Source organism: Rutidosis leptorrhynchoides, chromosome 4 (genome assembly GCF_046630445.1).
Source record: "Rutidosis leptorrhynchoides isolate AG116_Rl617_1_P2 chromosome 4, CSIRO_AGI_Rlap_v1, whole genome shotgun sequence".
Classification (NCBI taxonomy): Eukaryota; Viridiplantae; Streptophyta; class Magnoliopsida; order Asterales; family Asteraceae; genus Rutidosis; species Rutidosis leptorrhynchoides.
Genome location: NC_092336.1, coordinates 218,855,981 through 218,882,202, shown reverse-complemented (window position 1 = coordinate 218,882,202; position 26,222 = coordinate 218,855,981). Strand labels below are relative to the sequence as shown.

At 32.9% G+C, this 26,222-nt stretch overlaps 3 protein-coding genes and 1 pseudogene across 17 annotated transcripts; 2 read left to right on the top strand and 2 right to left on the bottom strand.

The window, feature by feature from the left end:
* The first annotated feature begins 5,341 nt into the window (after positions 1-5,341).
* On the top strand, positions 5,342-9,041 carry LOC139843325 (uncharacterized protein At5g02240-like). Its single transcript, XM_071833399.1, has 9 exons — positions 5,342-5,682; positions 6,510-6,622; positions 6,766-6,819; positions 7,307-7,391; positions 7,681-7,786; positions 8,125-8,211; positions 8,336-8,433; positions 8,615-8,724; positions 8,914-9,041. Exons 1-9 carry the CDS (start codon positions 5,394-5,396, stop codon positions 8,977-8,979), a joined length of 1,008 nt encoding a protein of 335 aa, XP_071689500.1. The 5' UTR covers positions 5,342-5,393; the 3' UTR covers positions 8,980-9,041.
* Positions 9,042-14,598: 5,557 nt separating this feature from the next.
* LOC139844509 (sanguinarine reductase-like) lies at positions 14,599-15,919 on the top strand (annotated as a pseudogene).
* Positions 15,920-17,590: 1,671 nt separating this feature from the next.
* Positions 17,591-19,549, bottom strand: LOC139904510 (ABC transporter G family member 23). The gene has a single exon (XM_071886426.1). It carries the CDS (start codon positions 19,547-19,549, stop codon positions 17,591-17,593), a length of 1,959 nt encoding a protein of 652 aa, XP_071742527.1.
* Positions 19,550-20,819: 1,270 nt separating this feature from the next.
* Positions 20,820-25,951, bottom strand: LOC139904469 (phosphatidylinositol N-acetylglucosaminyltransferase subunit A). 15 transcript variants are annotated; one of them, XM_071886398.1, is made up of 10 exons: positions 24,893-25,951; positions 24,391-24,434; positions 24,134-24,258; positions 23,469-24,041; positions 22,659-22,813; positions 22,303-22,393; positions 22,071-22,187; positions 21,503-21,606; positions 21,325-21,415; positions 20,823-21,233 (listed from the first exon to the last, which is right to left on the bottom strand). In XM_071886398.1, exons 3-10 carry the CDS (start codon positions 24,254-24,256, stop codon positions 21,174-21,176), a joined length of 1,314 nt encoding a protein of 437 aa, XP_071742499.1. In that variant the 5' UTR covers positions 24,257-24,258; positions 24,391-24,434; positions 24,893-25,951; the 3' UTR covers positions 20,823-21,173. The 15 variants fall into 15 exon arrangements, 11 of the variants coding, with proteins under 11 accessions (XP_071742501.1, XP_071742495.1, XP_071742496.1 ...); XR_011778812.1 differs by having other exon boundaries at positions 20,820-21,076; positions 21,160-21,233; positions 21,325-21,389; positions 24,134-25,951; XR_011778813.1 differs by having other exon boundaries at positions 20,820-21,009; positions 21,160-21,233; positions 21,325-21,389; positions 24,134-25,951.
* Between the last annotated feature and the right edge of the window lie 271 nt (positions 25,952-26,222).

Below are 26,222 nucleotides of genomic sequence, written 5' to 3'. Positions count from 1 at the left end.
TTTTCTTCACTTTTAAGCACAATGAGGATCAAAACCAAGTAAAACGAGGTAAATATTCCGTTAAGAAACGTAGTGTAAATGAGAAATATCATGGGTTAAACTACCCAACTTAGGCCGAATCCAAAAGTATCCTCCAAAAGTCCATAAGGTAGAGGTTTCTAATCCACAAGCTTACTATTGCCCTTGTCCGCACCTGAATCTAAAAAGAGTAAACAACGAGAGGGTAAGCATAATGCTTAGTGAAAGCAACAATTATACATATATGTATTGCAAACACTTACAAAAATACCGCATACATGCTAGCAATTTAATTAGCATACAATCTCAATGTACAAGCTAAAGTCCTCAACACGCCACAAGCTAGCATTACCAAAAGCATATAATCATCACAATATAACATGCTAATACTACCGATACATAACCATGGTTAACCATAATCACAAGGGAATGGTTCTCGCGAATGACCATCAGTGTTCGCAACATCCATTAGTGTACATACGCCTTGTATCACTAACCACTGGGTGGTGTCTTACACTTTGACTAAACCCACCTATCATGACAAATGTGGTGTCTTACACTGCCACTAAACCCACACGTCACTAACCCTGGAGTGGTGTCTTACACTGCGACTAAGCCCACCTTTCACGCCGCACAAGCAAATACATCATGTATAATTATTTCACTCACCTTATCACTTTGGTGGAAAGCAATACCAAAGTCCCGCAACCTTCAATGCAATGTACCTATTACATTAATCACACAATTAACACACAAAAAAGTTGGACTACTTACAAATTCATAACTCCTAGTGCAATTAAGACCAATAGTGAAATTATGACCCATTTTCACTACTAACACCCACACTAGGTCAAGACTACTACATATCACTAATAGCTAGTTATTAAAGTCCAAACACAATAACTAACACAAGTTTTGAGTAATTAAATGCTCATCTTGTTAGTTGGGTCACACAATACCCATTTGACCCTTTTCAAGGTCAATACTTGCATTTGGGTCAACCATGAACCCTAATAACACTCATTTCACTAACACACAAGTGTGCTAGTGATTCAACAAACATTAAAGCTCAAAAACCCTAAATTACAACATAAAACCCTAGATTATGAATCTTTAGGTTTATGTACATAAATCTTACTCAAAATCTCCAATTTATCATAGAAACGGGGCTTACACCCAACACATGACCAAAAACCTAGCAATAACTCAAATTAAACACTAAGACTTAGAATTGGAACTTACCACAACATCAAAAGATGGTTAGCAAGTGGATGCAACAACATCAAAAGACATGTATTCTCACCCGAAAAATAGTTTATAAAACAGTTAAAAAGTTGGGGCTATGACTCACCTTAGGTGCACAGTAAACAATGTGATAGCAAATAGCAGCGGTGGTCCAAAGTAGTCAACCTATCATGATCAGGTTTAAGTTAGTCGGATCATCATTTTCATCATCTTTTTAGTTATGTGTTTGTGTATAGTTATGTGTTTGTGTTATATATTCATATATATCATTGGTGTTCATTTGTTTCATAGTTTCTCAATTCGCATAATTACTATACTCACAGTTTAGATGTTATACAATTCTCGTTGCTATCAAGTAAGTTAATAGACAGCCAGACGACCTGGGGCCAGGATCCGTTTGGTCAGAGCGTATCATGACTGTTTGAAAAATCCAGCAAGCCAATTCCCATATGTTCGACCAATAGACACCATTTATGACCGTAAGTAGCGGTGAAATTCGTAAGAGTCGTACGTCATCCGTTTGTGATTATAGTTCCGCATTGTATATTATACGCTCGTATAATACGCGTGTCTTTTTCATAGCTTTCGAATGTGTGTATAGGAATACAACACGATTATTATGTTTCACTTATATATTATACAATATATGTAAATGTTTTATATAAGTTCTTGTGTCATATACATATACTTTATATATATATATATATATATATATATATATATATATATATATATATATATATATATATATATATATATATATATATATATATATATATAAGTATTACCATACTTATATATTTATTATGTACATGTGAATGTGTTATAATATATGTATGTAACTCTAGTGTTAATATATATATATATATATATATATATATATATATATATATATATATATATATAATATGTTTATTATACTTTTATGATGATAATATATTATGTACATATAAATGATAATATATTACTTAATATGGAAAAATAGGAATGACAAAGTCTTCAACAATAAATGTTGGAACGTGCCGGTAGCGGTAAGTGAGATTCAAGTTAAAAGTTTCGAGTGGATTGGGAAAAGATGCAAGAAATTAAAGCTCGATTGGCATAATTGGCTTCATATGCCGCGTAATTGTTTTGTGTAGTTTTGTCGGAATTTTCTTCGGGAAAACAATGTAAATATGTGTGAATTGTGTGTCATCTTGGCACCTTATGTATTGCTTGTTTGGTTGCGCTCAATTGAGTGGTGGCTTTGAGTAATAAAAAATATAATTTACCTTTCAAAAAAAAAATTTACGCACATATATTATTAGTGCAATCGTTTTAATATAATGCTTATGATATATTTTATTTACAAGTATTTTTATATTTATAGATTCACCTTTATATTTCATTAAAGAGATGTGTTTATGTTCAAGTTATCATTATCAAGTTCATAAATATAATTATTATTAACTTCATCTTTATACTTCCAAGTTTATAAACTTTATATTCATAATCAAAATCTTTATATTTTTTCATAATCATAATCATACTATAAGTATCATCATTAAAGTTTATAACTTTTATCCATATCAATATTTATTCATGATCTTAACTTTATTCATATTTATATTCGTCAACTTTTATTCATGTATCATAGATTTTTGTTCGAGCATATATACATACATACATATACACACACACACACACACACACACATATATATATATATATATATATATATATATATATATATATATATATATATATATATATATATATATATATATACTTTTCATACATATATATCGTATATTTAATAAAAGAGTAATTACGTATCCACTTTAATTATATAAGTGATAAGTGATATAATCAAACTTTTCAAAAACAAAAAGTTAGAATGGAAACTTGATGAAATTTGTTTCAGGAGCATGTGACAACAATTGTAAAACTCATTAGTTGGTATACTCCTCCGAAACTTCTAGAATTTTATTGAGATAATTATTAAATATTTTAAGAGTTGGACTTAAACAAACTACAAGTAACAATCTCATCTAATTTAAACATGAGATGTCGTCAAATCATTCATGCGATACTGTATATCATGTATATATATTATATATATTATATATTAAACTAGTTATAATAATTAATGAAGAAAAATGACTCATAAATATAATATAATCTAATTGGTACCAAAAATTTAACACAAAGGAAATTGAAGGCTTACTTATGCAATGAAGGCAATTGGTAGATGGTTGATCGACGAGCAACTTGAAGAAAATAAAGGATCGGCAAAAAAAAAAAAACATATATGGAACAAATGGTGAGAGTTTGAAGTTTATTTATAAGCTAAAAGTTAGAGTTTAGGTTGGGTTTTCCAATTCTTCAAATTTGGGATTGAATTCAAGTTGGTTTATGATAGAATTTAAGTTTGTTTTAGGATAGCTAATCTTCAAGGATCAAGTCACAATTTGATTTAGATAATAGTTATCTATTTTTATTTTTAACTTTTCGGATTTATTTAATTATTTAAAAAAAATTTAATATATATCCACATTTATATATATTTTTTGGCAATATATATATATATATATATATATATATATATATATATATATATATATATATATATATATATATATTAGTTTTATTAATTTATCATATGTACACTCCAACCCTTCTACATTTTAATTATGGTTTATTTATTCGTTAAATGTTTATAATGATGATGATCCAAGTCCATAAAGTTTTTGGTAATCTCAGTTACCCAATAGTCTCGTTGGTTTCACATAATCAAATAGTCTCCATTTTTCTAATCGGGTTAGTTTTAAGGTCGACCTAGGACATTTCTTAAGTTTTAAGTTCGAGTTCGTTAATTTCTTTAACGATTGCTAACAAAATATAAAATAAAAGTCAGGTTGTTATAGAAATGTTTGAGGAATAAAATATGAAGTGTTTGAGGTGTATTTTATAGATGAAAACTAGTTTTCGAACCCTCGCTTCGCGCCGGGAGTTCGATTTTTAATGTATTTTATTGTGTTTAGTTACGGAGCCTGCGAGTGAAAAATCAACATATATGAAAAATGAAAAGTACCCTAAATATTTAGCTTTTTTTTAAAAGTGTCCGTTTTGCGTATAGTTAGTGACATTGTGTTCATAAAATTATTTCGAGTTTAAGGATGGTGTCGCAAAAATTTAACTCGTTGCGAGCGAGAAGATATGACGTGTTGAATATTTGAGTGGAGTTTATTTAAGATATTTTATGAAAATTTTGATTTAACGCTTTAACCCCCTGTTTTGGGGGCCGATTTTAATTTTTGAGCAAAGTGTGGGGGGCTTTTGTGGTGTTACTTGAAAGAAAAGGGAAAAAAAAGTTAAAAGACGAAAATACCCCTAATACTATTCATAAGTTTTGTCTAATAGTTAATATGGTAATATATAATATATTTAATTTATTAGTGAATTTATTTTTCTATCGGTATATTTAAACAAAAAACTATCCGCTCTAATTGAAATAGCCAATCAAAATCATACACGTACACCAACACGAGGTCATCTTCTACGTGCAAACTTCCAGCACGCCGACCCTAAAACCACCCAACACGCTGCGTTAGTGGAGTGCTAGTGGCGTGCTGGGTGCACGGCTAGTCCAGCACAGGCGCGTTACAAACGGTCTTAACATCTTTATCGATAATTAATAAAACATTTTATTATAAATAAATCCTTGAAGTATTTATATACTTATATACAACAACAACAGAGCTCAATACCTCATGTATAGGGTATGGGGGATGTGAGACGTAGACAATCCTTCATCCACCCTAGATTAAAGAGAGGTCATTTTTCACCTAGAGTGAAACACTCTAAGAGTAGAGAAAGTCCTCTCTCTTTATATTCGACGGATGGAGAGATTGCTTCTAGAAGAACCTCCGGCTAAAATTAAAATAAAATAAAATAAATAATAAATAAATAAAATGAGATGACGTAAAAATGATATGATCAAATTTACCTGAGTTTTAGATTATAGACTTTTAAGAGGCAGTAAAATTCAATATATATAGCACTAAGCTTTTAGACCAACCATACTCGTTATTAAACAATAACCACCACCCAAAAAACTTGCCACCATTTCATTTTCTTCTGCGTCTTCCATGGCGTCTAAACTATCACTGACTCCCATCACAGACCACCTCCAAATACACAAATTCCCAATATTCCATCCTCAATTCTATCAAACCAACCATGCTTTTTATTCATCATCATCGCTATCTTTATTTTCACATGAAAGAAAACTTAATTGTACTTCCAGGCTCATTTCAACACATAAATCATTTGTTTGTAGCAACTCACTGAAACAAGAAACAATTGAGAACCCTAACCCAACAGTTCCAGCATCTGATAATAAGGTTGTTTTTGTCACTGGGGGCACTGGTGGAGTTGGTATGAACTTGTTACTTTTTGAAATTAGTGTGATTAAATTATCTATTACACCGTACAGCTGTTTAAAAAAGGGGGATTTTATAGATGCTAAATTGGTTCAAAATTTGGGTTTAAATTTGGATTATTGTGTTCTGATTGGTTGAATTTAATTTAGAAAAATTGATGTTTTGCCAATGGGGCTTTGCCTCATTGGTCACCATGTTAACATGGTGTTCGAGGAGACCAGGGTTCGAGTCTCGGGGGGGGGATTTTCGTGAATTAACTTCGTGAGCTAACCACTAACATTGCCTTTCAAAAAAAAAAAAAAGAAAAATTGATGTTTTTATGCTGTAGATTGATGGTTAAATTTCTTAAAGCTAGTGCTTTTTTTTCATAAAAATACAATTCGATATGCTAATAGAAGATTGGTCATATTAGCTTTCCAAAATGTATCTTTATCTTAATATATATGATAAAATGTTGACTCAATGAGGGTGTTTGGATGTGAGATTAGTCTTAGTGTATAATTGCCCTCCCTGGGTATCCTAAGGAAAAACGTTATCCGTTTTATTAGTCTTATTGTTACGTCTTGAGATTGTGGTGGTGTAAAATTGAAGTATTATGATTAACCATATATATGTGAAGAGCTTGGCAAAGTTGATTTAAGAAAACTGATTACTAATATTAATCTAAAATTCTCTATCTATTCTGATGTTCCCATTACTCATTTAGAACATATATATATCCATAGAATTTGAATGTACATTTTAAAGGAACAAGACAAATTGTCTACTAATATGAGCGGTCATATCATGGATCCTTAATATGTAGGTGTTGCTTCTATACAGGACAATTAGTGGTAGCCTCATTGCTAAATCGGAATGTTAAATTGCGCTTATTACTCCGAGATCCAGAGAAAGCCACTGCTCTTTTTGGGGAACAAGAAGATGATAAAATGCAGGTTTATGTTGTTTTTTTTTTGTTCTTATATGTGCTATGACAAAAAGCAAAATGTGAAACGAATATTTGTTTTGACACTCTTACTTTAAGTACTGAAACCAAATTAGGTGTTTATATTTCTTATCTAAAAAGGGATTTTGGTAGGTGTTGAAAGGTGACACTCGGTATTCAGAGAATCTTGAACCATCAATCTTTGAGGTTTGTACTCTCAGTTGATTTAAGGTTTCATAGACAAAGGTTGATTTGCAATATAGGTGGCAATTTCTACCTATTTACTTATAGGGGTCGATTCAGGTTATGTTATTTTCATAAAAGATTTAAGGGGGTTATATAATGCAAGAATTGCATAATAAGGATATGGAAATGGGTCAAAATCCCACAAAACGTATCTTGAATGCATAAAATGTTAAAACCTCGTAAATCATATCTTTCAAAAAACTTCTTAAGAAAATAAAATAAAACTATGCGTTTTTTTTTTTTTTTTTTTGGTAATCATGCTTAACACTTGTAATAAATTAATTGTTAAGACAAAACAAAAGGTGCTTGCAGTCAACTTGACCAGACCCATTATGGCCCATGCTAAAAGTTCACTGCTTTGGCAAGGTTACCCATCCTGCTTGACCCGCCCACGACCCATTATGTCACCTCTATTTTCAGCAATAACCTTGAAGATTTTGATGCATAGGGTGTAACTCATGTTATATGCTGCACTGGTACTACTGCCTTTCCATCACGGCGCTGGGATGGAGATAACACACCTGAACGAGTAGGTCTGAATCATACCTAACAGAATATAATCTTTAACCTTATTTTATTACACATTTAGTTTATATTTTATCTTAACGCCATAAAGGAATATATAGAAGCATAAAAGATTGCCCAATAATGTTTAAGACACGTAATTAGGTCAGTAGCTAATAATAATTGACCTAAAACAAATCTTAAGACAATTTTGAGAAAACTTTTTGGTCATAATCAGAATAAAAAAACAATGTACAATCATCTTTGCCTGGATAATTGCTTTGAGTTCTGATAACTCAACGTCATTTTTTAATGAAGATTGGGAAGGCGTGAGAAACCTCTTGTCAGTACTGCCTCGATCACTTTCAAGATTAATACTAGTTTCATCTGTCGGAGTAACCAAGTCTAGTGAACTACCTTGGAGGTATTTCTAATATTTATTTTAGTACATGCTATAATTTTGACAAATTCGGTCAAACGTGATTGATCTGTGTTATATTGGTTAATTAATCTTTCACTAATATCTGTTGACTATCGTCTAATCTGATATTTCGAAACCTTGTTGTGTTTTGACAATAAGGGGGTGTCTGAATGTGCAGTTCCAAAATGCATATCCAAACATCAATTATCTAGCAAATAATCACTTAATCACTCTTTATGCATTTTACTGATCATGTGCAAACGTGTTTTTGGTGTCAGTAAAAAGCTAAAAATGAAGAACTCTGTAAATTTTCCTTACGTTTGCTTTACCATTGATGTCAGCATAATGAACCTTTTTGGTGTTCTCAAGTATAAAAAGATGGGCGAGGACTTCGTTATTAACTCTGGCCTTCCTTATACAATAATAAGGTTTACATCTCGTATTCTCATTACTTTTAAAAATCCTTAATTTAAATAATTAAAGAAAATGGTTGTACCCGTACTATATGTACATTATGTACTTACTAGTGTCATATACTTTTGTGATTACTAGACCTGGTAGATTGACAGATGGACCATATACATCGTACGATCTAAATACTCTGCTCAAAGCTACAGCCGGTGAAAGACGAGCCATCCTTATTGGTCAAGGTACGTAATTCACACACTCTTGTGGATGTTGTTAACGTGCATAAAATTGTTGTATAATTCAATAACCGTCACTTTAAAGTCAATATATAACACTTCTATGCACATTAACAACCACCCTAACGGTTGTCATTAGAAAAATCATTAGTGTTTTTTTAGTACCGTGCTTGCTTGTGGTTTGCAGGAGATAAACTCGTAGGAGAGGTTAGTAGGCTAGTAGTTGCTGAAGCTTGCATTCAAGCATTGGATATAGATTTTACACAAGGTCAAATATATGAAATCAACTCGGTCCCTGTGAGTAATCCAACTTTTTTTATATATCTAGTAGTTCATCGTGCCAAAATTAGTATTGTAGCAGTATTTAGCCATTGTTTCGATCTTATTTGAGGTTGTTTTATTAAGACTTGCAAGCATCGTTAGACGAGTTTTACAAGTGTATTGTTTATACTAATTGAATAATGGTCAAATATCGACATGGTGCAGGGTGATGGACCAGGAAGCAACACAGAAAAATGGAAAGAATTGTTCAAAGGTGCTCAGCTCCAATAATATATGTATACAACCGGTTCAGTCATGATATATAATTGTGTATCTAATCATGTGTATAGAATTATAGTGTGGTACATGTTAGAAAAACAAGTGATTCAGATATCCAACTATTGTTTGACATTATGATAGGCATTGTACCTGCCATACCTGCCATATCATTTGCACCCATTGTATATTGTACTTCAGCTTCTTGAAATATAACGTACAATACAGTTTACTCATACCAAACATTTATATATTTTTATGGAAAAGTATATTTCCTGCAATTGTATTGTTAGGTTGAATAACGGATCATTAAACTACATCTACGAGAAATAAGTGTAAGCTTGTAAACGAACAGGGTTTTTCTTGTTCAGACTATCCAGAGAGGACGGTGATTTTTACTTAGATGTACCTAGCCTAACCAGGTTATCTTGTGACTGTTTTTGACCTTTTCCCCGGTCACAAGATATGTTACACTCGTGACCTTAATCACTAGGTAATGTTGGGATGGTTAGAAATTAGATGCAAGTTATGTTGTATTTAAAAGCATATATAACACATTTACATCCCCTTCTTTTGTTTATTGTAGCCCTGGAAGACTTAAGTTTTATGGTGTGTTTAATAAATTGCTTCAATAGTGATATCTTTGTGACTAAAGATTCAAAGGATAGACATTTCTTGATAAATTAGTTGGTTCATGAACCATGAGTCACGGCAATTTTTAAAATTATAGAGGAAGAAGTATTATCATATGATATTATCTGTTCCAAAACATCTATAGATTAAGTTATGTTATGTAGCACAAAGATTCTCATACACCCTCAATGCAGGTGCTGGTCATAGGAACTCTAGTTGCATTTTGCATTTAGAAAATAATAACAAAATCATGAAACATACAGATGCATAACAAAATCATGAAACATACAGATGCATAACAAAATCATGAAACTCATAGATGCATAACAAAATCATGAAACTTATAGATGCATAACAAAATCATAAAACGTATCAAACCACCAACACATGAAACAAAACACGAGCTCATTGATCCGGTTTAGCATTTGTAATTCACAACACTTGTATGTTTAATCTGGTTATGTTTTTATTAACCTCCCATTGTTCAAACTACTTTTTTGTATCAACATTGAAAAGAAACAAGGCTCATTTTTACTTGCACTTTGTAACAACTTACCTTTTGTACTTTCTATTTTTGTTTGTTCAAGTTCATTACTTTTAGTGTATTTGTTCTAATAAAGCAATTTTATTGAAATTTTACTTAAAATTTTGCGTGTTATGTAAAAAAATGTTTGGATTTATAGAGGTTAGTCTTTTAATTTTCGATGAAATTTTTTACCAACAAGTAGCAAAGCAGGTCATGAAATTTTATTGTGCTATCAGTGACAAAATAATCTGGATCCTTCGCCCGTCCCGAGCAAAATGCTTTATTTATAACCTGAAAATGCAGTAAGCTTTTGGATCATCTAGGTTAAAACAATAACCACCACCCAAAACAGCTGCCACCATTTCAATTTCTTCTGCGTCTTCCATGGCTTCTAAACTCACTCCCATCACAGACCATCTCCAAATCCACAAATCCCAACATTTCCTACTCAATTCCATCAAACCAACCATGCTTTTTATTCATCATCATCTTTATCTTTATTATCACATGAAAGAAAACTTAATTGTACTTCCAGGCTCATTTCAACACATAAATCATTTGTTTGTAGCAACTCACTGAAACAAGAAACAATTAAGAACCCTAACCCAACTGTTACAGCACTGATAATAGGGTTGTTCTTGTCACTGGGGGCACTGGTGGAGTTGGTATAATTTTGTTACTTCTTTATATTAGTGTAATTAATTAATATTGAATTGTTTATTACACCGTATTATATTCTAATATTGAAGTTACTTCGTTTTTCATGTTACAGGTGGTGCTTATGTTTTTTATAAATGCTAATTTGGTTCATAATTTGGGTTTAATTTTGGACTTTTGTGGTCTGATTGTTACGGCTTGAGATCTATGTGGTGTTAAATTAAAGTGTTATGATTAACCATATGTGAAGAGCCTGGCAATGTTGCTTTAAGATAACTAATTACGGATATCAATGTAACGTTATCTATCTATCTATCTATCCTGATGTTTAACTAGCTTAATAAGTAATCATCTTAGCTCAATTTATTAAGTAGCAATAATGACTTCTCAAATGTACATTCAAATCGTATGGATATATATGTTTTAAATGACATATAAGTGTTTGATGTTGCTTCTCTACAGGACAATTAGTGGTAGCCTCATTGCTAAATTGAAATGTTAAATTACGCTTATTACTCCGAGATCTAGAGAAAGCCACTACTCTTTTTGGATAATAAGAAGATGATAAATTGCAGGTTTAAGTTGTTTTATTTTTGTTCTTAGATGTGCTATGATCGAAAACAGAATATGAAAAGAATATTTATTTTGACACTCTTACTTTAATTAGTGAAACCAATTCGGTGTATATAAATTCTTATCTAAAAAGGGATTTTGGTAGGTGTTGAAAGGTGACACTCGGTATTCAGAGAATCTCGAACCATCGATGTTTGAGTTTTGTACTCTAAATGGATTTCATCTTTAAAGTTTCCTAGAAAGAGGTTGATTTGTAGTACAGGTAGCAAATTTTACCTAATTACTAAAAAAATGGGTTGAACCACCTTACGTTATTAATCATAATAGATTTAACGGGTTAAATAATACAAGAATTGGCTTGAAAGGATATGGAAACGGGCCAATATCCCACAAACCGTATCTTGAATGCATGACGTGTTAAAACCTCGTAAATCATTTCATTCAAAAAACTAGTTTTTTTCTTTAAATAATACTCCTTGGTACTCATGTTTGACACACTAATAATTATTTAATTTTTTTGACAAAACAAAGGTTGTTTGCAGTCAACTTGACCAGACCCATTATGGCCCACACCAAAAGTTTACCCGCTTTGTCCGTTACCCATCCTGCTTGACCCCCCACGACCCATTATGTCACCTTATCAGCAATAACCTTGAACATTTTGATACTAGGGTGTAACTCATGTTATATGATGCACAGTACCACCTTTCCATCACGGCGGTGACATGGAGATAACACACAGTAGGTCTGAATCTTATTTTACTACACCATAGATTCATGTTTATTTTTTTCCGAGAAAAATATTTTTTTATATATTTTTGTTTATTCGTAAAATAAAAAAAGAAAATGTAGCACGAGTTGTGTGACCTCATTATGTGATATACTATATGCATTCAAAGTTGTAATTTGAATAATTGACTCTATTTCATGTTCTGTCTAGCTTATTATAAAATGACACGTGCTACTCTATGTTACTTCCCGCCTCACCTAAGAGGATTGTCATTTTCTCTTCTCTATCTATGTGTTGCCTTGAATTTCATCAGAATCACATTTTCAAAAAAATCCAGGTACTTCTCTCTCTCTCTCTCTCTCTCTCTCTCTCTCTCTATGTGTGTGTGTGTGTGTTTTCTCTGTTTTTATGTAACGGTGAAATATTTACATTTCAATTCGGATGATATTTAGATCATTAGGCCCAAGTAGCTAGGGTTTAGTGCAGTAATTAAACTACATAGATTCGGTGTTAGATTTTAGACAATTATAACTGCGAATGACTTGCAATGAATCCCTTGTCGAGCAGTCGGCCTTTTTTTTTTTTGTATAAAGGAAACTATAATGTAGGAATTGATTTAAAAACACATTATCCTGAATTTGTTCTGTTTAGTCTCTGTTTTTATGTATTAACGATATATTTATAATCAATTCAAATGATTTCTAAATCATGCAAAGAGCTAGGATTTTGTGCACTAATTACAATACACAGATTCGTTATTAGATTTATGACAACTATAACTGCTAATGACTTGCTATGAAGTGTAATCAGTGCACAAAACCCTAGCTCCTTGCACGATTTAGAAATCGTCTGAATTGATTGTAAATATTTCGCTGATATATAAAAATAGAGACTAAACAGAACAAAATTCAGGATAGTGTGTTCTAAAATCAATTCCTACATTATAGCTTCCTTTATATAAAAAAAAATAGATGACAGCTCGACAAGGGATTCATAGCAAGTCATTCGCAGTTATAACTGTCTAAAATCTAATAACGAATCTATGTAGTGTAATTACTTCACTAAACCCGAGCTACTTGTGCTTAATGATTTAAATATTATCTGAAATGAAATGTAAATATTTCACCGATACATAAAAACAGAGAGACAAGACACACACACAGAAGAAACAGTACCGGAATTTTTTTTGAAAATGTGATTTTGATGAAATTCAATGCAACACATATAGAGTTGAAATTCACAATCCTCTTAGGTGGGGCAGGAAGTAATATAGAGTAGCACATGTCATTTCATAATAAGCTGGACATAACATGAAATAGAGTCGGTTATTCACAGTGCAACTTTTAATGCATATAGTATATCACCAAATGAGCTCACACAACTCGTGCTACATTTTTTTTTTTTTTTTTAAAACAAGAAAATATATATCAAATCTTTTTCTTGGAAAAAAAAACATGAAACAAAACAATCAGAGACACTTGAAAGAGTAAGTCTGAATCTTATTTTCATCACCCATATGCATATAAAATCATATTGCGTCTTAACACATCACCCATATGCATATAAAATCATATTGCGTCTTAACAACCTAAAGCATAATATATTACCTTTGCTAAGTATACCTTATAATACACCTAACCCCCCCCCCCCCCCCCCCCCCCCCCCAAACACCAAAACCGGCTTTTAATTACGCACTGCCGGAGCAGGTTCTTAATTCCGTGCACCAAGTGCTCGGGAAATCGACTGATTATCGAGCGTAGGGGCAATATTCATTCACTTGTCAAATATTACAAAGTAGAACAACTTTGTGCTTTCATGCGTCTAGTTATTTAATGTATCCATCAAATGTAGTATTTGACTTGATGCATAATTAGAAGTCCCTAGTATATTGTGATTTACCTAAAATAAATCTTAGTAAGACTACTTTGAGAAAACATGTTGGTCATAATCAGGGGGAGAAAAACGGTGTACAGTCTTCTCCCGTGCCTTGATAGTTGGTTTGAGGTATGTATTTCTACTACTTTTTTAGTGCATGCTATAATTATGACAAATTCGTTCAAACGTGATTGAACTATGTTATATTGCTTACTTATCTTTTCACTAATATCTGTTGACTATCCATTTGTAAACCTTGTGGGGTGTTTGGATGTTCATATTGAAATTGATTAATGTTGAATTTGCTTATGTTGTTTGAAGGTGTAATATTTCTAACTAGATGTCCGTGTTTTTAAATTTTTGATTATTTAAGAAATTAATAAATAGATTGATTATTGAAAGAAAGAAAAGTTTTTCTAAGGAATGCAAGTCAAAATCTCCAAATTTAGCTAAGAGGAGTTAAATTCTCTAAATTTAGCTAAGAGGAGTAAAAATCTTTATATTTAGCAAAAAGGAGTAAAAGCACTCTTTATGCATGTTACTGATCATGTGCGAACTTGTTTTTGGTGTCGATTGAAATCTAAAATTGAAGAACTTCCATAAATTTTCTTACGTTTGCTTCACCATTGATGTCAGCATAATGAACCTTTTTGGTGTGCTCATGTATAAGAAGATGGGGGAGGACTTCGTTATTAACTCTGGCCTTCCTTATACAATAATAAGGTTTACATCTCGTATTCTCATTACTTTTAAAAATTCTTTGTTTAAAGAATTAAAGAGCATGTGTGTGTACCCGTACTATATGTGCATTATGTACTTACTAGTGTCATATATTTTTGTGATTACTAAACCTGGTAGATTGACAGACGGACTTTATACATCATATGATCTAAATACTCTGCCCAAAGCTACAACTGGTGAAAGAGGAGCTCCTTATTGGTCAAGGTACTTAATATACACCATGGTTGTAAAAGTCCCCCGACTAGTCGGGATTTCGAAGTAGTCTGACTAGCCCCTACTATTCGATCAAAATCAGTCAAAGTAGGCCAAATATAGTCAAAGTCAAAGTTAGTCAATGTCTGACTAGTCCCCACCAGTATCCGACTTACCTTATTAGTCCCTACAAGCTCCCTACCGACTAGCGACCTTCTCTTGCACTATATTTGTTATATTTCACTTAAAGGTGTTCATGTATTCTGCAGTATTTTTATATCCGCGCCTCTTATCTAAGGGTCTTGAACTAATTGAGCACGTGACCCTTTTTTTGCTTTGTTATATGATAAAATGATTTTGAGATTTTACTTTTCTTTATGATATTAAATATAATAATGATAGTGGTTTTCTGAATACTCTACTTGCTCGTGGTTTGCAGGAGATAAACTAATGGGAGAGGTTAGTAGACCAGTAGTTGCTGAAGCTTGCATTCAAGCATTGGATATTGATTTTACACAAGGCCAAATATATGAAATCAACTCGGTCCCTGTGAGTAATTTAACTTTTTAGTATATTTGTAGTATGAGTTCTCTTTATAGTATTTCATCATACCAAAATTAATAAACGAGTGAACAGAGGAGATTTTCTCTATTGAAGTTACCGGGAAGGCGAGTATTTTTACTCAATTACTCAGATATACGCGGTTTAATCAGGTTATCCCATGAGTGTTTCCTACCAGGCCACCCCAAAATGTGTAGCTAGTAGATTTGAACCTTAGACCTGTTGAGGACGTCAAGCCAAATTGTAATGGTTATCATACCAAAATTATTATTGTAGCAATAATTAGCCCATTCTTGCGACCTTACTCGAGGGCTGTTAAGATTTACGAGCATGGTTAGACGAGTTTTACAATTGTGTCGTTTATAGTAATTGAAGAGTAGTCAAATGTTGACATGGTGCAGGGTGATGGACCAGGAAGCAACACAGAGAAGTGGAAAGAACTGGTCAAAGGTGCTCAGCTCCAATAATATATGAATACAACTTGTTCAGTCATGATATATTATTGTATCCAATCATGTGTGTAGCAGTACATGTTAGAAAAACAAGTGATTAAATTATCCAACTATTATTTGACATTATGATACGCATTGTACCTGCCATATCATTTGCAGTCATTGTATTTGACTTCAGCTTCAGGAAATATAATTTTTAAGAATTATGTAGAATACAGAGAACATTTATATTAAAATATATTTCCTACAATTGTATTGTTAGGTTAAAGTGTGTTGATGTAAACCAACTTAATTTGATAACCTGATATATAATGTATTTGTTATACATGCTAATGTTGTTAATTTTTTCATGTGAGGGCATTTTTGTGTCATCTTCTTCCTTACATCATCATCTGAACTTAATATCAATTGTAGAGCGTTAGGATTAATGTTTGCAACGACGTTCGTGAAGATATTATCAGCTAAAACGAATGATGATGAAAATCACCTTTTTGACTCATAAGCCGCTAGCTGCTGCTATTCTTCTTTAATCTGAAACAAGGTGATTTTTAGGTTAAGTTGTATAGACTTAGCGGACCTTTTTAACGTCCGTTAGCTTCAAGGACTGCACACGCAGGTAAACGGTCAGCAATAGCCTACATTAGAACATTTTTTAATAGTATGTAACCTACATTGTGTATTATTATTTTTAGTTAAAAAAATGCTAAATAACTAGTTTTACCGGTTCATCGGGTAACCGGTCACCAATAAGCTACATTAGAACATTTTTTGAAAATATGTGACCTACAATGCTATTTTTCTGTGTATATAGCATACATTGGAACAAAAATAAAACTATAAAGCTATTTAGTAGCTTAAACTCTTAAATATATGACCCCGTATATTTTTTAAATTTATGGTTTTTAGATGTAAACAACCACTAAAGTACCCTTCAAATATAATTAGTTTTAAAAAAAAAATTGGGGACTCCATTGGATATTCATCATGGCTGCAGACAGGGCTGGTATTTTTTCTTAGATGTACAGTCTAGCCAGGTTATCTAGCCAGGTTATCTGATGATTATCTCATGACTATCTCTGACCTTTTACCTGATCACCCTAAGATATCTTACTCTCGCGAGAAGAAATTAAATGTAACTTATGTTATATTTAACAGCATATATAACATATTTACATCCCCTCCTGTTGTTTATTGTAGCCCTAGAAGACTTGGGGATTATGGTGTGTTTGAAAAATTGCTTCAGTAGTGTTATCTTTGCGTGATTAAAGATTCAAAGAATAGACATTTCTTGACAAGTTAGTTGGCTCATGGACCATGAGTCAGTCATAGAATATGGGTGGCAATTATTAAATTTATACAGAAAGAAATGTTAACATATGATATTATCTGCTCCAAACCATTTAATAGATTAAGATATGTTATGTAGCACAAAAGTTCTCATACACCCTCAATGCATAGGCTGCTTCCCCATAGGAACTCTAGTTGCACTTATAAAACATAAAACAAGAATATAGATGCATAACAAAATAATGAAACATATAGATGCATAGCAAAATCAAGGAGTAAAAATACAAAAGAGTAAATAATGCATCAGTTTGATCAAGTGTCATCATCTTGTTACATGTTATAATTATACTAAACAAGACACAGAGCATTAAAGTTTAATTACACAAACAAAATTTAATTTCATATTGTTGTTCTAGAGACCTTTCTTGCAAGAATGATCCAACAAAGAACTCTATAAAACACAAAGAAACCAAACATGATCCCAACATTCATCCATCTAGTGTCAAAACTAAGCCCTCTACCATTCAATATATCCTTCCCAGTAACCATACATTTAGACCCATAACTCTCCCCAGAAAAACAAACATCCATTCTTTCCCAATACTCATTAACCAACCATGAATCTAACGGGTATCGATATAACGACACGTAGTACATGAACATCCAGTATTTGGGTATCAATTCTTTTGGTATAAAGTAGCCCGAAAAGAGGAAAAATGCACCAAGAACCGTGCAAATGAGTGAATTTCCCGATATAAAATCAGGAGAAACCGCACTTAGGAACAGAACCAACGAGCTAGCCATTAGTACGATGAGCCAAACAACGAAAACGAAAAAGGCGAATGCAGTGAACGATGGGTTCAGCCCGACTAGCCAGTAGACCGGAATAGAAAAAAGAAGCCCAACCACAAAAAGAAACGGTAGGAACACAATAGTGTTAGCGATCATATAAGAAGACGTTTTGTATGCACCTCTTGATGCTTCTTTCATCAAGACCCGACGTTCTTGAAGGTATATAGGAAGTGCTTCAACCGTTGAAGAAAGAAGAAAACTAAGACTAAAAGCGAAAAGGCCTAATCTTTCTGCAATCCCGTTTTCGTTATTCTTGATATTTACATAAACACTCCCTAAACCGAGTCCTCCAACAATCGCTTGCATCGTTCTTGCTAAGAACAATTGTTTAGTCCTGTAAATTGATTTCCAAAATCGTGTGCAAAGAACTAGAATTTCGTATAAACCATGTTTATATCGAGTTCTATCCATGTTTTGATCTCGTCTTAAAAGCTCTTGAAACGTTCCGTGTGTTTGTTCAGCCCATACTGTTGCGAAAGATGGTTCCATAAGTTCTCTAAATGTAATAACGGGATCTTTCGAGTTATATGACGTTTCAAGAACCTCCTTGATTTCCATTGAAAACTCGAGTGCATTTAGTTGTGTTGGGATTTCGAATCCCAGCTGATTAATGGTTTCCTCGAGTGACTCTAGTGACCCGTTATGGATTACTGAACCGTTTGAAAGGATTAAGAAGTTAGAAATGTATTGGAGGACTCGATAACTCGGTTGGTGGATAGATAAAATGATGGTTCGTTGCTTTGAACTAGCCATGTTTGATAGTAACTCAATCACTTGAAGAGCCGAGCTACTATCTAACCCTGATGTAGGCTCGTCGAGGAGTAAAATGGGTGGGTCAGGGATCATATCGACACCAATCGATACCCGTTTCCTTTCTCCACCGGATATCCCTCTATCGTCTTCATCTCCAACAAAACTATCACGAACATGAACCAACCCGAGTTCGCGCATTAAACACTCGACTCTCTCTTCTTTCTCTTTTGAACTCGTGTCTTTTAGCCTAAACTTAGCACTATACATCAAAGTTTCCTTCACAGTTAACAATGGAAGCAAGTTATCTTCTTGGGCCACAAGCCCACATATTTTTTTCATTTGTGACGGACTCGTGATCGGGTAATCGTTGAGTGAGATAGTAGTTTTTGGATCCAATGTGTTGTTTCTAACACGGCCCGATACAAAATGAAGCAAACTTGACTTCCCACTCCCACTCGGGCCAACAATCGCCATGATCTCCGAGCTTTGTGCGACAAAAGATACGGACTTTAGAATATTAATATGTTTTGGTTTGTTTATGAGCCATGAAAGTGAAAAATCCGTGCTTGTTTTGATGGTGTATGAGAGGTTTTTGATAGTGAGCTTGTAAGATGGTTTTGAGGTGTAAGGTGGTGGTAAGGAGTGGTGGGAGGAGGAGGATGGGCTAGTGGATTGGGCCGGTGAGTTATCGGAGGCGGTGAAAAGGGCGGCAGAGTCGTCTTCAGCGGAAGTAGGGTGGAAACAAGAAGCCATTTTGGGTTGAAAGTATGCAGTTTGTAGCAAGTTTTTAGAAGAAATGTAAGAAGATGAATTGTAGGACTTACACTAATTAGGAAAAGTTGGGTGGGCTAACCCATGTTTCATTGGTATATTTTGTTCCTGACTTAGGTGAACTAACTGTGTTTCTTGCAGTCCCAAGTTATTGGATGGTAAGACTAGTGAAAATTATGTATTCAATTAGTACAAGTATAAAGGTATAGCAGGTTGTTTAATTATATAATATAATCTATATATAATATATAATATATAATATATTTAATTATATAAACTGCTATATATTATATTATATTTAAATATATAACTGTATACCATATAAAAGCTAAAGGTAGCAAAGCAAACGAGTGTTACATGTTGGGTATCAAATATATATAATCTGAATAACCTTTTATTACAGTAAAATTATATTATATTATATTATATTATATTATATTATATTCCTATATCTAAAGTTAAGCGGAAATGAATAGAACTACTCATTTTTCAAGGAAATGAATAGTACTATTCATTTTTCACTTTTCGCAAATTTAGCCCCCTAACTTTCATTAAAATACAAATCGAACCCAAAGTGGAAATGCATAGTACTATTCATTTTTTCACTTTTCGCAAATTTAACCCCCTAACTTTCATTAAAATACAAATCGAACCCCCCACTTTATACGTATATTTTTCCCCAAATTTTTTTCACTTCTCGCAAATTTAACCCCCTAACTTTCATTAAAATACAAATCGAACCCCCCACTTTATACGTATATTTTTCCCAAATTTCACAAGCTTAACCCCTAACTTTTATTAAAATACAAATCAAACCCCCACTTTACTAACTTTTTTTTTTTTACTAATATTCAATTTTCACACTTAATCCCCTAACTTTTATTAAAATACAAATCGAACCCCCACTTTATACGTAAAGTTTTTTCAAATTTCACAAACTTAACCCACTAACTTTTATTAAAATACAAATCGAACCCCCACTTTACTAACTTTTTTTTTTTAAAATAAAACCCGAACGCTAAAAGAAGCAACTTTCACAAAAGGAACAACCCTTCAATGTTATGTCGAAAAAAATTCTTTTTTACAAAATAGATCAAGATTTTTTTTTTAACTCGCATTCAAAACGGAGCCCCCGGCGCGAAGCGAGGGCTCCACAACTAGTTTATTACTAATAAGGAAAGGATTCTTATTTATAATTTTCATAAGGAAATATATAACTGTGCAACATAAAAGCATATTCTTATTTTTATTTAATTTTCTAACAATCAAAAGCAACCATGAGATAAATTTACATTGCAAATACTTATTAAAGGATGATAAACATGAGATGGACATATACATACCACAAAATCATTGATTTTAACATAAAATAATTCTACAAAAAGTTGGACAGTTGAAACTTTTACAGACATACTTCCTTTGCTTGCCATATTTTTCCGGTTCTACAAGAATCAAAATACTTATAATCTGCTCCTCAGACGTAAATTTCATATCTAAAGTGCCTATTTACTGGATAGCAAGTATTACAAAATTTTAAGCTGTAATGATTAGTAATACGAATATCAATGAACCTTTGTAGTGGGTAACTGTACCTATGATCATTTTCTCATCCAGGTTTGCTCTGTGAGTGCTTTATATCAGGTACCACCTCAACTTCAGAGTCGGGCTACAGAGATTTTGAAAAAAAAAAAAAAAAAAACATTAACACAAATTAAACGGGCGTCGGTCATTTTGTAGAATAATGGGAACACACGTACCTGCCACAGTTGTAATAGTCGCCATAATATGAAATCAATGATCATAACTAGACAAAAAAGTTTGCCTGCCAAAGCACCACATGTAAGGTACCTACAGAAAATCGAAAAAAATCAAAATATCTAAATACTCATATCAACCATCGAAACAGACTTACGTTTCTAGTTATCAAGTGCATACCTAGGGAGTCTTTCCAATAAGGTTTGATTCGAACATCTCAAGGCACGATCATACACAATCTCTGTTCTTTTGGCAACATCGTGCCAACTATACATGCCTTTTATCTATTGACATCACAAGCATCATTAGACAATAGATATCGAAAAATGAACAAGTTGTTTAAAGCTTAACAACTTATTCCCATCAAAACAAGTAGTAGTTCTTTCTCAAGGGTTGTGTTGATATACAAAGGGCATTTTTATCCACCCTTTTAAATCCTATAATAAATAATCTGATAAGTATGACTACAAAACTAAATTATTACAAAAAATGAAACCTTTTATGATAAAATGACTAAGAAGGTTTTGATGCACCTACATTACATTTTGGATGACCTACAGCCTGTTTGACCTGTTAGTTTTAGTTCAGTTCTTTAAGTTAACCTACTGTTAAGAGATAAAATGCAAATCGACCCATTTTTTTTATAGGCAAGGTTTAATTTAATAAATAGGTTAAAGACCGGTCAGCATTTAGAACACGAAAGCAGAGTCCAGATCACTACTGGAATTATTTAAGAAACGAAACTTACACGAAGGTGCATCTCTTGTGGATCAATTTGAGGAAGTATCCGTATTGCCTTCTTAATTGCATGTACCATATCCCTAGGATCTGGTTTAGCAAGAACAATCATATCATCTGGTAGAACCTATAAACCCAAAACAAAAACATTCTATCTAACATGAACTATATATAGAAGCCAAATTAATGAAGCAAAAGTATTCAATATTTGCAATGAACGTGCAAAATGTTTGTATTCTCACCTCTGGTACACCACCAACTCGTGTACTCACTGTCAATAATCCACAACTAGCAGCCTCTAGTATTGCTATACAGAATGCCTCTGTTAAAGAACTAAAAAAGACAAAAAAAAAAAAAAAAAAAAAAAAAAGGTATAAATTAATTGTTTAATATCAAAAGATCCACAACCTCATCAGCATAAAAAAATTACTTGATGTGGCAAAACAGGTGAGTTGGTTAATGGTAACTTCAGTAATGGATTGTGTTGAGTGACCTCTAAACACTTATGATCCACGTTCTAGTTTTTATATATACAAAATATGATGCATCATAATATATGTTGTATAGGTTAATCAACAGTACATATATAGAATCATACCTGTTCAAGAATATATGGCCAGAGTTCAAAACAGATCGCACTTTAGCATGTGGGACCGCACCTAACATTTCAACTCGATCTTGAAGAGAGTGTTTTTCCCTCATCTCTTCTAATCTTACTCTCTTGGGTCCATCTCCTCCAATGATAAAGCGGACCTTCACATATGCTAATTAGATGAGAACTATACCTGGCAATTGAGACCCATTCTCTCAAATTTGGGTCAATTGGGTCACGCTTTCGGGTCAATTGGGTCTTGAGAAAAATGAGGTCTAGCAATGTAAATCAAAACTTAAAAAAAGTCCAATAGGTTTCCCTCCGACCTATTGGGTCCTATACAAAATATAAAAGAACTGGTCTAATGAGTATCAATTCTCAAAACTTAATAAATAGAGATAGGTCTAATGGGTCTTGTGAATGGGTCAAATGGGTCGAGTATAAAAAGTTACATCCGCCAAACATTTATGAAAGCATTCATGGTTAAATCATTTATTATGCATACTAATACTTTTCTTATATATGATAAATAAATAATAATAACTAAAGTAACATAATAAATGTAAATATCATGTAAAAATATATGACATGTTTGGACCCATTTGACCGGTGACCTGTTTCGACCTATTACCCAACCTGGCCCATTCGGACCTGTTTAAAAATTTGACCCATCCATGACCCATTTCAACCCAAAACCATTTTGACCCGTTACCCAAACAGACCCAACCTGCCAGGTATAATGAGAACCAATATAAGTTGCACCATAAACTCTTCATTATAATGTTTCCAAAACTTAGAACAGTTGCAAAAACTTACATTAGGGTACAACTGACATACTTCAGGAATAACTTCAACAAGCAGATCTGCACCCTTACGATAAACCAATCGACTAACAACAACAATAACAATCGGATCCATACCAAGTCTTACTGTAGCAGGCTTAAACATAGTTGTATCCACAGCATTCGGTATAACATAAACCTTTTCGGGTGGCAACCCTGATCTCAAAACTGTATTTTCTTTACTTGTATGTGAGACACAAATGGCTTGACTTACATCTGCTAAGGTAAATTGTAATACTTTATTCATGTGAATGCTTCCAATATCAGCAAAACCATATAGTGAATGATCAGTGAATATGACTTTATAACCCATTGTTCGTGCGTGCATTAAAGCTTCGTGACAAAGGGTTGAAAATGCTTGATGCCCGTGTACTAGTGAGATCTTTTCTCTAAGAAGAATCGTCCTTACAATCGGGAGTGTTCCATAAAACGTTGGTAAAGTGTTTTGCATAAGAAACGGCTTCCAAGGTATGTAATAAACTTTTAAACCATTTGTCATGTACCTAACCCCGGAACGGTTTGCATAAGCATGAGTCATAACTACCACCTGAAGATTAACAGAATTTTTTAGACTTCAAGCGTAAAATATATTAGTTTATGGTACCCAACGAGTTTCAAGTAATATATCTAATTTCTAACCTTATGACCAAGCTTAAGCAAACATAGTGATAACAGATAGATGTGATTCTCCACACCCCCAAAATTTGGATAAAAAAAATCAGATACCATCAAAATGTTATGCCTCCCCTCGTTGCATTCCATAACTACATAGAAACAATTTTGTCCACAACAATATATGAGATTAAAATACATGAGTTGTTAAATCGTAGAATGAAAGTTTACATCTCTCATCTCTTTATTGGAACATATCCAACTTTCCCTATATGAAATATTACCTTTGGTTTCACCGGATTAGAAAACACTATTTATAACAGACCGCCTGAAAAAATATACATGACGGAACAGTGTGACATATAGTAATAATTTTACGAAAATCTACACTAGAGCACTGAGGGCATGTTTACTTATGAGTTATGACTTATTGGGCTGAGGTGACTGTAGTTCTTATTCTGTCAATACATTAACTGAGTCCATCTTACTTAAGACTTAAGAGAGCATTCGGTCATCCTAAACTGGTGTGTAGTCCCAATCTAGCCATCTTATCTTATTCTAGTCAAAATCAAAATATATACATTCAATTAAATTCAAAAAGCACTAGTGAATTTCGATTCCTATTGCTGTTGCTATCATATTTTCAAGTTATACGGAGTATGATTTTACATACACAATGAGAAATATTTAACTATTCAAATTAAGGTAACAATAACATGATTACATAAAGACGAAATCAACTAAACAATTGCATATTAGAATTAGCAGGTGGAAAGTGATGTATACCTTCGGAAGTTACAAAAATGAGGGGAATACACTAATACTTGTTGACCTGAATCGATCTATAGCATATTAGGGTTAACATGATGAATGAGAAGACATCTGCGATGCAAATCAACAAGGCAGCCTGAATCGGTGATTAAGAACGAGGATGGCCTCCGACGAATATAATCGGCACGATTAACTAAGGTCTTGACGAATCAGTGGTGAGGTCCGGCGGTCGGTTAAAATGCCGATGACTGAACTCGAGAAGAAGAACGAAACAAATTGTTAATGGGTGTTATTCGAACTGTTATTCAGATTAATCGACGATTTTAGACAATCACAAGTTATTAAGGTTTTTCTTTTTCCTGAAAAGCAACAAGATTTTTAATAATAATTATATACTGAAAATTACAAGCATGGGGGGTTCAAAACCGGAAATTCGGATATCCGAAATTTGAGATATCCGAAATTTGGGAGAGTAGATTTGGCCATCCGATATCCGAATCCGAAATTTCGGGTATCCGACAGAAAATTTTGAAAGTGATCTTCAATCTTTAATCCTTGAAACAGAGACAAAGCCACCTCTATTATATAAAAAGATAAAATTAAGTAATTAGATAGCAAGCACAAAATTGAGTTGGAAACTACATCAAAAACTGTATGAGACTAATCATACTCTCAAGTTAAGTCTCAACCAAAAATATAATACGTTCGAAATTAAACAAAAATTCAAAAATATTGTTGACTTGCATCCAAAACTAAGATTACTGGTCAAACAAAATATAATACGCCCAAAATTATAATGCATCAAATCAAAGTCCTTTGCATATCGTGACTTACCCTTACTTGACCAAAACTGGCGTACCTCTAAAAACTCCCAAATCTAAGATCACTCCTCATTTGCAATTGCATATCGTCACCTCATTTGTTTTGTTTTTTTTTTTTTTTTTTTTAATTAACAAATTCTAAAATTCAGATCTAGAGAAAGAAGTGTGATGTGAGTTAACTTGATAGATAATAATGATGATGAGATGAAGGGATGAAGATCATATCGAGACTCATGATCTGAGGTGTAGAAAAAATATTAGATATGGGTTTTTAACTTTTTGATAAGAAAGAACCCTTTTATGACTTTACAGCCCATTATTTTATGTTAAAAGTATAATATAAAACATATAAAAATATTACCAAAGTATTAATTTCGGATATTCGGATATCCAAATATCCGAACTTTTGAAAAAAAGCTATCCGAAACCCGAATACGAAAAATCGGGTATCCGGTTTTCGGATATCCGAAAAATCGGATATCCGAATTTTCGGATATTTTCGGATCGGATTTTCGGGTTATTCG

Bases quoted from the DNA above. Each gene is read 5' to 3' on its own strand.
- LOC139843325 (XM_071833399.1), top strand. From the start codon at position 5,394: ATGGCGTCTAAACTATCACTGACTCCCATCACAGACCACCTCCAAATA. The intron at 7,392-7,680 runs GTCTGAATCATA...TTTTTAATGAAG, and splicing joins TAACACACCTGAACGAGTAG to ATTGGGAAGGCGTGAGAAAC. The intron at 8,725-8,913 runs GTGAGTAATCCA...GACATGGTGCAG, and splicing joins ATGAAATCAACTCGGTCCCT to GGTGATGGACCAGGAAGCAA.
- LOC139904510 (XM_071886426.1), bottom strand. From the start codon at position 19,549: ATGGCTTCTTGTTTCCACCCTACTTCCGCTGAAGACGACTCTGCCGCC.
- LOC139904469 (XM_071886394.1), bottom strand. From the start codon at position 24,307: ATGTATTTTAATCTCATATATTGTTGTGGACAAAATTGTTTCTATGTA. The intron at 22,188-22,302 runs GTGAGAATACAA...TTGGGTTTATAG, and splicing joins GAGTTGGTGGTGTACCAGAG to GTTCTACCAGATGATATGAT. The intron at 21,234-21,324 runs GTACGTGTGTTC...AAATCTCTGTAG, and splicing joins GACTATTACAACTGTGGCAG to CCCGACTCTGAAGTTGAGGT.